The 11699-nt window shown below is 39.3% G+C and overlaps 1 protein-coding gene across 1 annotated transcript; it reads right to left on the minus strand.

The window, feature by feature from the left end:
- Positions 1 to 20: 20 nt before the first annotated feature.
- Positions 21 to 10384, minus strand: PLA2G10 (phospholipase A2 group X). Its single transcript, XM_082292036.1, has 4 exons — positions 10327 to 10384; positions 5137 to 5302; positions 3550 to 3656; positions 21 to 1109 (listed from the first exon to the last, which is right to left on the minus strand). The coding sequence occupies exons 1-4, from the start codon at positions 10373 to 10375 to the stop codon at positions 964 to 966; spliced, it is 468 nt and encodes a 155-aa protein (XP_082148162.1). The 5' UTR covers positions 10376 to 10384; the 3' UTR covers positions 21 to 963.
- Positions 10385 to 11699: the final 1315 nt, after the last annotated feature.

Consider the following 11699-nt stretch of genomic DNA (forward strand, 5'->3'; position numbering starts at 1 on the left):
AGTAAGTTGAGATGGGTGAAAATAGACATAAAACACTCCTGGCTCTATAACTGTTAAAGTTAGCAATTACAAAAAAGTGTATTATTCAGCAATTCAGGGTATTGATTTCTCTTCCCAAAAGGTTAAAAACGTCCATGAAGTGACCCTAGCTAAAACCATCTTTACATCCTGATGAGGTATGTACACTTCTGAACTTCATAAACTCTTGCTGTGTAGGATCAAGCACATGTGGGAAAGCCGGCTGGTCCTAACGACTTCTACATTTTTTCATGTTTCTGTTTTGGTGATGGTTTGCATTTGCATTTTTAAATCTGGCTTTTAAGTTCTAAGGGTAGAACTCCTCCCTGTGCTTACAGGAAATTCTGGATGTACATAGAGTAAGGAGCTTGAGCCATAATAAATAAGCAGCTGTTTAGAAAACTCTATTTAAAAAGTAAATGCTAGAAAAAAAAAATTATATTAGGCTTTCTTTAATGCAGGTAGGATTACTTAAGGTGAATGAGATTCAACAGTTAAATTAGGTTTTATAAGTGTTTAGTGTAGATGAGAGGACTCTTTGTGCTGACACTGTCACTTCATGCACTTTATCCAGTCAGTTCGACGTTAACAAATGCTAAGATACACGTTAGTGGAGAAGTTTGGTTTGTATCTTACAGCCACTGGAGGGGGGATAAAAAGTTCACAGCGAATGATATTATGAATCTGAAACATCTGTGAATCTGAATATAAACAAAAATTAATATTGTCGGTTACTCCTTAAGCTGATAAACTCACATTTCTATTTAGTCAATAAAAATGCATGGGAGAAGGTAAATAAGAGGAAAAATGTTTACTTCTGCCATTCTGGGGGTGGAGAGACTGAGGTGGCATGAAGGAGTACCAAGAAAGGGAAAATCATTTGTTGTCATTACTGTGACCAAAAAAAAAGTCATTTTAGATTTAAATATATACAGAGTTACATATCTAATACCTACACAAAGGCTGAATCTCACCACACATAAAGTCTGGCCACAAAAGGTATTTTCTATGGTAGGGAGCTTTAGAAAAACATTTGGCAGCTTCACGGTCACATTCACATGCCATTTTTTGACATTTATCTTCTAGTGAGTCTGAAAGAAAACACAGTAAGTTTGATATTAGTCTGAAGAAATTAAAAATACCAAATGGAATACCAAGAATTGCTCCCTCACATTCCATATTTGGCCAACTATGCCTCTTCGATTTCAAGTGCAATAGGAACTGTACTGAACTTTGATAAGACTGAGAACCTGTGGATCAGTCAGTAAACCAAACTTGGCAGGTGAAAATACAATAGCCACATAAAAACTTAAATACTCCTCTTCCAGTTGTTTAATAAAGGAACTCTGATAACTGATCCCTCTTTAGAAAGTGGTATGTGACTGTCCCTGCCTTCCCTCTTGCTGTAGTGAAACTTGACTTTGGGAAGATACTTCCTCCATTCACATACCCTTTATAATCTACTATAGGATATAGCATTAAAAATAATATATGGGATTTATACATGGCATGCAAAGATGTTCCATGTCCAGCCTAAATTGTCCACCTTTATTAATTTGTGCAGTAAGAAGTTAGGTAAAGTGTGTTTGTGTGATAAAATCCATGTCTTGTCATGTTTGTTTTATAATTGTCGCGTTGTAACTCAACAGATTTCTTGGCATGAGCCTTTCTTCTTGGCATGAACGTTTTCTTCTACAGCAATGTATTTTGGCTTCAGTGTGCCAACCCAGAAGTGTGTGTTTTTTTCTCTCTGTAACTGTAAACTGAAGAATCCTTGATTACATTTTGTCTTAGTGTTTGCCATTTTAAAAGCTTAGCCAAAACTCTGCTTGAGATTTGTCCAGGAGTAAACAAGTGTTCAGTTTTGTGAATGAACTCAAATTTTGCCGTGAAATGGAAGTGTTCTTAAAGTATGTATATGTTTATGCTGCAACTAGCTGCCCTAAGACCTACTCAATAGCATAAGTAGCATGAACAACATGATAGGATAAAAAAATCAAAACATGTTAACTGAGAACTATTCTTCTCCTGGTATTGCTCCAGACTTTATCTTCTCCATGCTGCACTTTGTTTCCTGACAACATGCCTGCTATCTTGGCCGGTATTTTAAATATTGTCAGGAGCAAAATCTTCACAGCCAAGTAAGGGTGGACTGTAATGTGATTAATTAGTGTGAGAGAGAAGATGCTTTGTACATCTGGGGCAGGGGAAGAAATGAGCAAGTAGAGATTCTGAATGACACTTGGGCAAAGTAAAGGTTGAATGTGAAGAAGGAAAGGAGGTATTCCAAAACTTTCATTTGTTTTTGAGGCAAATTCTAAATAGAGTTATGAAAGGGGAGATTTTTGTGTTCTCTGTGAATGGCCAACTGTGTTGCCTTTAAACCATGGTAGTCAGAAACTCAGACTTGTTTTAAACGAGTTTATGTAAGGGTTTTTGCATTTCTGTAGTGCAGATAATAACCAGTTCTCAAGCTCATTTGCATTCTAGGTAGAAGCATAAAATTACATGCAAAGTAACTGACCTAGCACCTGATTTTAAAAACAAAACAAACAAAACCCCAAACAACACACAGACAACAAACTAACACAAAAATTTGACCACAAGAAGAAAAAAGCTCAGCAAATGCTGGGGATTTGTGAGAAGCTACAGTTTCAATCAGTGTTTGAGGTATATGGAAAGCATTTGTTAAAATTTTGGGAGTTGTGAACGAAAAATACAAAAGAAAGCTGCTGTTTTCCAATAACCATTTTTTGGGGGTTTTCTTTCTTTGCGATCTCTTTGTCCTTCCCTTACTTCAGCATGACAAGTATATTTAGGAACAATCAAACAAAATTTATCAGGATGTGGTCAGCAGTCTGTTGCAATTTGTACACTTGTATTATGTAAATATTTTCAAATTAATATTTGTTAATTTAACTTCCAGAAATAAACATACTCATCAAATATTTTATTACCTCATTGTTTGAAACTGTAAACTGTAATTATTAATTCATTCATAAATTGCAGCCATCAGTGCAACTGATCAGGGGTAAATCTGCCAAAAACTTGTCCATTATAAACTTGCAAATGGTATGAAATATTTTCTGCCAAGTAGGGAAAAGATCCTTTTTAAAATGTTAAAATTTTCTTGTCTCCTGTTTGTAGTTGCTCTCCAGCTGGAGACCTGCAGGGAGTAGCATAACATGGGTTCTTCAACAACTGTAAATGCTCAGTAAAAGAAGGAGGGTTTTGGTTGTGTTTTCTGAAAAGGTAAGATGCTTCTAGATCACAGTTTTGTTTGCTTACTCAGTCAGTAGGGGTGGATTAAGAAGAAACAACTGCATTCAGTTGATTGGTTTAGCTGTGCTTTCTGGAGGCACAGTGTATCCTGGCAAAAAAAGTCACAAAAGGAAGGATACTAAACTAAGAGTTTTACAGTTAATTAAGAAAATACCTTTCTAATGAGATAATCAGTAGAAGTAATAAACAAACAAAACAAACAACCCACCCCCAAAACCAACACCAAAAAACTCCCAAGTGCTCACTCACCACACACAGCAGAATTGTCTTCGCATTCCCAGTGGTAACTTTCAGTCTTTGGCTGACAACCTGCTTGTTCTGCCCTACCATAGCAGCAGTCGTGGTGAAAGCAGCACCTGAGAGGAACAGAAATGGTGATTTATGGTCACACAATCTGGGTGGGGTTTATCAGTGGGTTCCTACAGCTGTGAAATAATAAAACAGTCAACATCAGTGCATGTACAAACATTACCTGCTCAGGAACCAAACCAGGGTAATTGTTTATTAGATCACCTGGAAAAAGTTACTGCTTTAAATGTCTGATATACATTGAGCTAGTTGAATCTTCAAAGCATTCTGTTACATATGCGTATGCCTTCCTCCTAGCCCCTTCTACAAAATAAACTGTTAGCTCATTATCATTAGAAAATTTGGAAAGTTGCTCAAAATTATTATTTCAAAATTGTTCTTGTCATAATTGGCACAAAGAATTTATAGACTTTCTATGGTGTTGTGGAACTGAACAGTACAGGTAAAAATTAATGACATTTTAATGCTTAAAAAAGGCATTAAAGTATGCTGGTGCAGTGTCTCTGGTGCGGAGCCATCGCAAACCCAGAATACCGAGGGGGGGAGGTAACAAGGACCTGAAATTAGGCAGCTTGTAAGTTTTTTGCTGCAAACTAATTACACCCTTTCTTTTTGACTTGGTGGAAGAACAGGGTGTTTCCACAAAGTCTGTCTTCATTCATTCCTTCTTTCCTTCATTCCTTCAGTATCCTCCTGGTAGCCTAAAATTATCAGATCACAGTAGGCACGTGGTGTTTAGATGGTGTTTAGGTTGCCTGAGGAATTTGTGTCTGCAATAGGAAGAGTTAATGCTGTGAGCTCTCACTTCGCAATTACCGTTTTTTCCTATGCTTATTAAGTAATTACCTGGTCGTTCCCCACAAATCACTGTGTAAAGATCCTGTGGTACATAACAGTTGAACAACACAGCTCAGTAACTCCATTTCATGCATAGAAATTTTAAAAAAACCCAAACCAAACCACACAACAACAAAACAAAACCAGAACAAAACCCAGAAACTCATCATCTTGTCAGCTAATGTTCAATTCTAAATTACATTGATGATAGTCAGTATGCTGAGATACAGTACTAAATGGAAAGGTTTGGTTTTTAGAATTCTTATATTTCAACAGGTTGAATTTTGCATAATTTTTAATGTATTATTTTGAATACTAGTAACATGGAAGATAGTAAAATCAAATGATTTTTCAATTGCCTTTTAAAAAAATTTTTACTTTACATAGCTTCAATGTTTGAGGTTTAAAGCTTCTCCAATAAGACTTTAGTTATTTAGCTCTTTGCCAAAAAGCAACAGCAAAGAAACTCTGTTGTACTGTGAATCCTTTATTAAAGCAATGAGAATTTGAATTAAAGGCAAGATCATGTACATCTACAGAAACACAATTTGAGTGCTTCAGAGTTTCTTAGCAATCTGAGGTGTGTTTAAACTGAGTTCCCTCTCTGCAACAGGCCTAATTTATATTTTAGTCCTTTTATCTGTCATCCACATTCAGCACTTAATCACTCATATAAATAGTTACTCTCACCAGTCTACTCTGTCCTTGGGCCATCCTTTTCCTCCCAGGCCACAGTAGCATCCATAGCGTAGGTAGGCAAAAGGAGAGCGGCCTGTGGTGCATCTGATGGCTCCGGCTAATTCCAGAATTCCTCTTCGATTTCTAAAATGGGCTTCCCCAAAAGTGCCTTTATAAACTGTGGAATAAAAACTATTATTGAACTCATCAGCAAATATGAAATAGTTGGGATTGTTTGGGTTTTTTTAAGCATTGATAAAAAATGACAGTACTTGAAAATACTCCAGTTTTATTTTTGACACTTTGGGGCCACACTGCTTGACCCCAGTCCCTTTTTCTCCAGTCCATAGTGAGCAGAACACTGAACACTGAGAATGGCTGCAGTGGTTTCCTCCCATGGAGGCAGTATATGATGGCAGATTCCAGTCATTTCCAGTCCTCAAACTGGTGAGGGCCAGCATGTGTTCTGTGGCCCAGGCCCAGCCATCTGCTAAGTTTAGCTGCCCCAGGGTTGCAGTATTTTCTCTTTAACGTAACGTGCAATTTTGCCCATGTTATTTTGTAGAATGTAGTGCTTTACATTGGAACAAATAGGTCCTTTATGATAGGGTTTTGGTTTTCCTCAGTTTTAGACAAAGCAGCCAAATAATTGGAGGGGATGATGTGGTGGATGTAAGGCAGGGAAATGTGTGGGTGCTTGGAGTAATTTCCAGGGAAATTAGAAAGGTGGTGTTTGGTTATCTTTTTGTTTACTTTTGTTTGGGGTTGTTGTTTTTTAAGTGATTCTCACTTGTTATTTCTCCAGAACAAAGATTTCTTTAGGAACTCTATTTTAACTGTCTCATGTCAGTACTAAAGGAAGAGGTCCTAAGCAGCAGAAAACTGTTGAGACTCTGGGTGACACTTTTACGGGTTCATGTCATCCTGACAGATTGAACTAAAACACTGAAGAACCCCAATGAGAATGGGCAGCCTCTCCTTGCAGTGCAGGCTCCAAGCTATTCACAGCAAATTTTAAGAAGCTGAATGACTACAAAACAAATTAGTTTTACAAGGTTTCTGGTTAGAATTTCTTATTAATTACACAAATTTCCTGTTTTGGTAAGAGGAGAACAGTTTATAAACCTAAACTCCCAGTACTGGTTACAGGTTGCAAAAGACATTAAGATTTAATAACTGATAACACCTGTGAGGGAGACAGCAGAAAAAAATAGTCTTTGTTGTTGAAGGCTTTGATAGTTACTTTCCTACAAAATAACTATATGATGATGCAATTTTTATGTAATCTGTATAATCACATAATCTATTATAATAGCATAATAGAGTAATCCTTTTTAATAGATTATATTATAATAGATTATATGATTAACTGTAATCAGTTAATGGAAAATCTGTCAGAAAAAATACTGGTCCCAGCACAGTTGAGTAACTTGAAACGTCTGGGATGCTGGTGACCTCCAGCACTTGTAATTTCATGAAACAATGGAATTTAAGCACCTCATGAAATCACCTCACTAAGAAATTCAATTGATTTGTGTGTGAGAATGGTAAAAAAACACTTCAGGAAGAATCCTGAGGCAGCATTTAGTATTTTCCTGACTGGTGACCACTTCCTGATCTTTTCCCTCCTGCTTTTTGGGCATGTGATCTAGGGACAGAAGTGTTGAAACAAGGGTGCTTTAACTTGCACATGCAGCTTTGGCCATTGATTAAAAGCAATCATATCCTGAGGAATTAAGATTGTAGTCAATTGCAGTTTCATCTCAAAACTGAGTTTGCACTAAACCTCCTTGCTGAGATAGTGAATAGTATCTGTTGTGCATGGCTCCTGTTCCAGAATATTCCCTGTATGTTTATTGTGAAATTTTGGTTCTGGGTAGCAGAAGCATCCATTTGGTTATAAACAAATTAGTTTTATGATAGCATTGAAAGTGTTATGTTATTTGTCAGTACAGGGTCAGTAAATTCTGAGCTGAAAAAAACCCTGCAATAAGGCTGCAGCATTAGAAATGGCAACTGGTTATACTCTTCAATGTTTAGTAATGGTTACTCTTGTACTCAGCCAGTAATGTCTGGAGGAACCATGGTTAATGGCAAATCTGGGTTTGCTCTGCATGACCTTGGGGATTCTGAAAAAGTGAAGAATTTTTACATTGTGTCTCAGTTCCTGGCAACTGGGGAAGGGCAACTGGGTGTAGGAGAGATACAAGTCAGGAAGAAGAAAATAAGAATTTCAAAGTCATATTCCTGGTTTCATCAGAGCGTTTTTTGCTAACTTTGGACAATTCCTAGTCCCTTGATTTAAATCCATGACAAGTAGAAGGGATGAAATGTCTGGTAGCTGAGGAGTTCAAGTATAATATGCCATGTATCTTAAAAAAAGGACATAAACTTTCTGTCCTTGTAATTTATTTGTGTTACAGTATCTGGACATCCAGTAAACCAGCACGGTATTGTACCATAGATACTCAGAATAGGATACTCTGTCACAACAGCTTTATGACCTGAGTTGTTAAAAGCATTGAGATATCATCTGAGAATGCATAGAACTATGGAAACAATCAGAGTATCAATATGTTGATGATGATGATAGCATTGGTGTGTTTGTAATATAACAAAATCTCCAAAGATTTTTATCAGAACTGTTGTGGAATACAATTAGAGACTGAAGTGACGTTCTACATATTTCCAAATGTTTTATGATTAAGTTTTTGTAATCTTCTGTGTGGTTGTTTTTGTTTTTATGAAGACTTTGTGAACAAGAGGTTTGATTATGTGTTTCTGAAAGAGCAGTGTTGTCCAGTCTGTTTTTTGGTTTTTGTCATGCAGATTGTGTGCAGCTCTGTAAAAAACACAACTTTGTAGGTGGGGAAAAAGGGAGTGAGCCAGATTGCATTTATTTTGATTTCATTGCTTCATAAAGTATTTTTAAAATCCATTCCCTTAAATTTCCATATGCAAACAGGGAAAAAAAATTAGAAACACAGTCATTTTTTGTGAAAGGTCTTATTTCCTATAATGTTTTACTCTTTGCAATGGGCTCAATGCAAAGATAATGATTATTTTTCCAGATACTCACATTTTTATTGAAATGTACAACTTTGCATAATTATGGCACCTAACTACATTACTAGCATCTAATACAGTGTATGCTGTTTCATGGGTTTAAAAAGAATTTCTAAGCCATTCTTTCAAAGACTGAGGGTACAGAAACATTTTTTGATGTTAAATATATGTAAAATTTCCTATAGGGATATCTCTATGCAGTCATAGTACTCCAGTAGTTCAGAATTTGAAACTTGGGAATAAGCAGACTTTCTGATGCATCTCCAAGATCTTGCAAAAAAGAACTGTATGCCTTACAGAAACCTCTCCGTTTTTACTTAGACTTTTACCTCTTGTTTCATAAGCCATCAGGAATGGCGTTTTTTACCTCATTTTATTGCCCAGACAACTTACGTGCTATCTCCACAAACTCTGGTGATGTGTACATTTTTTGAAAGGTTAAATTTGCCTGTTTTGATACTTTGGACCAATTGAGAAACAGGTAAATTGCATTTCCCGTGCTCCTCACTGCCCACGGAGTGGGTGACTGAGATGCCTGACTCAGAGCTATCGGAGCGCAGCCAGGCTCTCTGTAATGAGCACTCTAAGCTGGCAGAAGCAGTGATTTCATTGCTTTCCTTAATGTTTTTGCTGAGGTTTGTGCCATGCAAAGGATGAAGTCTGGAGGGTGATCAAAATGCAGGAGGAATCATAGGGGCAGTCTGAGGTCAGGAAGTAGAATTGGGGCAGGGAGCTTGGTGAGGCCCTAAGTCAGCCCCATTATGCAAGCACCTTACCTTGTGGGCTTTCATCACATGACTGCCTTCCCCCAGACCCAGCTCCATTCTGTGCCCAGAATCTGTTCTAGGAATGAATTGAGGCTCTTTTCTTTAGGATCCTGCTATTTGCAAGATTTGGTGTGGTGAATTTGCAAGCTGCGTAGGAATGTATAAAAAAAAGTGGAAGAAAATCTTTTACTTAAGACAGCTGATTGCTATTCTGGAAGATAGGATTTTATCCTTACAGCTGTCACAAAGGTTCAGCATGAGGTTAATTTAATCACTTTAAAACAGTGCCTATTGATGTTTACTAATAGTAGGCTCCCAGCCAGCTGAATATTCTGGGATTGGAGTACCAAGCTACCACAGTACTCAGTGAGAACCAGGCTTTGAGCAGTTGAAGTTCCACATAATTTTATGTAGTTGTAGGTAAAAGTGGGTTCTTCTTCATGTCACCATGGGAACCTAAAATTAGAGGATGGTTTTTTGTGTCAGCCCACCTACCTATCTGAAAAAGAGGGACAATAATAAGGTTTCAGGTAAATGAGAGTATATTCAGATACTGTACTGATGAATACCGCAGAAAACCTATGAGGAAATGGACTGTGAATTGTTACAAGCGGTCTTTAATACAGTTTAATAAATAGGATGTAGGAGACAAAAAAAATAATTAAATATTTGCCAAGTGAGTAATTGGCTGTGTGAAGGTATGAGGCAGGGGTCCTTTAATTACGTTTTCACATCATAACTTATTCATGAAGACTGACTCATTTTTCAGAATAACCCAGTTAGGGTTTTGTTGGCAATCTCAGTTCTAGCAATTCCTGCTTCTGAAATGCTTACTAACTCAAGTGCTCCACGACAGCTCACTCCAATACCCGGAGAAGAGTGGGGGTAAAGATACTGGCTTTATAGAAAGATCGTTACTGCATGTGCAAGCTGCAAACTGATTTGAAACACGGAACTTCGTTAGCAGAGTTGTACATTACCGATGAACTTTACAGAAGTGATGTAAGCCCCTCCAGCCCCGCTCCCGTGTGCAGGTGCGGGCTGAGCACCGGCCGGGCTGTCGGTGCAGCTCCGGCGGGGGTTCCTGACGGCGAGTCCCACCCAGCTGCGCCCGAGCGCTGGCCAGCTGTCACAGGGACTGCTCTCCGGCGTGGGCAGACAGGCACTTCCCGTGAGTGTTTCTGCTAACACTCCTTTCTCTACCCCTCTTCCCACCTGCCCCCCGACGCTGCCAAGCCCCATCCGGCCGGGCACGGGCAAGGGAGCGCGTCCAGCAGAGCCCGTGGAGGCGCCGCTGCACGCGGCCGCTTCCCTGCCGGGAAGGACCGTGCGGATGCCGAGCCCCGGCCCGGGGCCCGGCTGTACTCACCGGCCGCCGGCAGCAGCAGCAGCAGCAGGAGCGGGGGCAGCAGCGCCATGGGCAGCGGCGGGCGGGGTGCGGGTCCCGGCAGCGGCGTCCTGCTCTGCAGCCGAGTGTGTAGGTGTGAGCCGCGGCAGCGGCGTGCCGGCTATAAAAGGCTGCTTTCTGCCCCGAGCCGGGTCCCCCGGAGCCCGAGTCCAAGCTGTGCTGTCCATCTGGCCAGAAGGGAGGAGCTGCCGCTGGAAGAGCCGGGGAGAGCTGGGACCTGTCACTCGGGCAGCGGAGCGCGGTGCAGGCACAGGGGGTCACACCCCGCAGGTCTCTGATGGGGGCTGCCTCTCCGCTCCTCCAGACCTTCCTGCCCTGGTAGCTGTATTTTCTTTAAGAACTACAGCAGTTCCTAGGTAATTTAATCTAGATCTGAAGAGTAAAGCAGGAACTGTGTTGTAAGTTAGTCTAGTGTCTAGTGGTTAATTATAACCAGTGCTGAAGACGTTCTCTATCTGGAGTCTGCATCAGCCAGACTTCATCTACTGATTCCTCCTTTCCTTAGATGAATAAAGAACAACTAACTCCTAAACTGGTTCCGGATATCTGTAGCTTGATAAAAACTTTAACTGTACCTCAAATAAAACAGACTCTCAAAGTGAGTATTTTTTTTTGTACATTGTATTGTATTTGCGTATTTTTCTATTCCATTTCAAACTCTTGTATTGTTTTGTAAAGCCTACAACCAGGTGTCTTACTACAATCTGTCTCATTCCCTCTCTCAGCACATGGACAATACCACTTGCTTTTATGTGAGTTGTTCTGTGCTCATATTTTCCAAGTATTTCTTCTTACCTTTTATTATTGCACTGAAACCAGTGCATTTCCTGCCAGTTGTTCAAGCAACCAGGAGCCCTGAAATTTAGAGTATTGATTTTGTGTGCATGTGTTTTGTCTTGTGGTGTTCATATTTTTGTTGGCATTATTATATTCCAGGATATTACCCCCATTGGATCCCTTTAAGGCCTACACTACTAGGATATGGAAAGAGAAATAAAACTAGGGGGTTTTTTATGGAACTTACCAAGAACTTTTTCTTGGTCATGTCATCTTACTATTGGAGAGAAGTCGGTAGTTTGGTGGAGGGGTTTTGTGAACGGTATTTTCATCAAAGAAATAAAACCATTTTTTCATGCACATACTGAAGGTTAATTCTACTTTTGCATTAAAATGCTCTGATTTCTGTGTTATAACGTTCCTCTTTATTCAGGAGAGGTAGAAAATCATATGTGGTGTGATTCCAACATGCAAAAAGCATGCATGGACAGATCAGATTTGTTTTTGTTATGCTCTCATTAATCCAGGCCCTCTGAAATGTTTGTGTTGGCACTGAA

The sequence above is a fragment of the Coloeus monedula genome, assembly GCF_965178545.1.
Source record: "Coloeus monedula genome assembly, chromosome: 16".
NCBI classification, from domain to species: Eukaryota; Metazoa; Chordata; class Aves; order Passeriformes; family Corvidae; genus Coloeus; species Coloeus monedula.

Excerpts from the sequence above, each read along its gene's own strand:
- PLA2G10 (XM_082292036.1), bottom strand. The coding sequence starts at position 10,375 with ATGGCGCTGCTGCCCCCGCTCCTGCTGCTGCTGCTGCTGCCGGCGGCC. Across the intron at positions 3,657-5,136 it reads CCCAAGGACAGAGTAGACTG|GTGCTGCTTTCACCACGACT; the intron begins GTGAGAGTAACT and ends TGTTCCTCTCAG. Across the intron at positions 1,110-3,549 it reads AGACAATTCTGCTGTGTGTG|ACTCACTAGAAGATAAATGT; the intron begins GTGAGTGAGCAC and ends GTTTTCTTTCAG.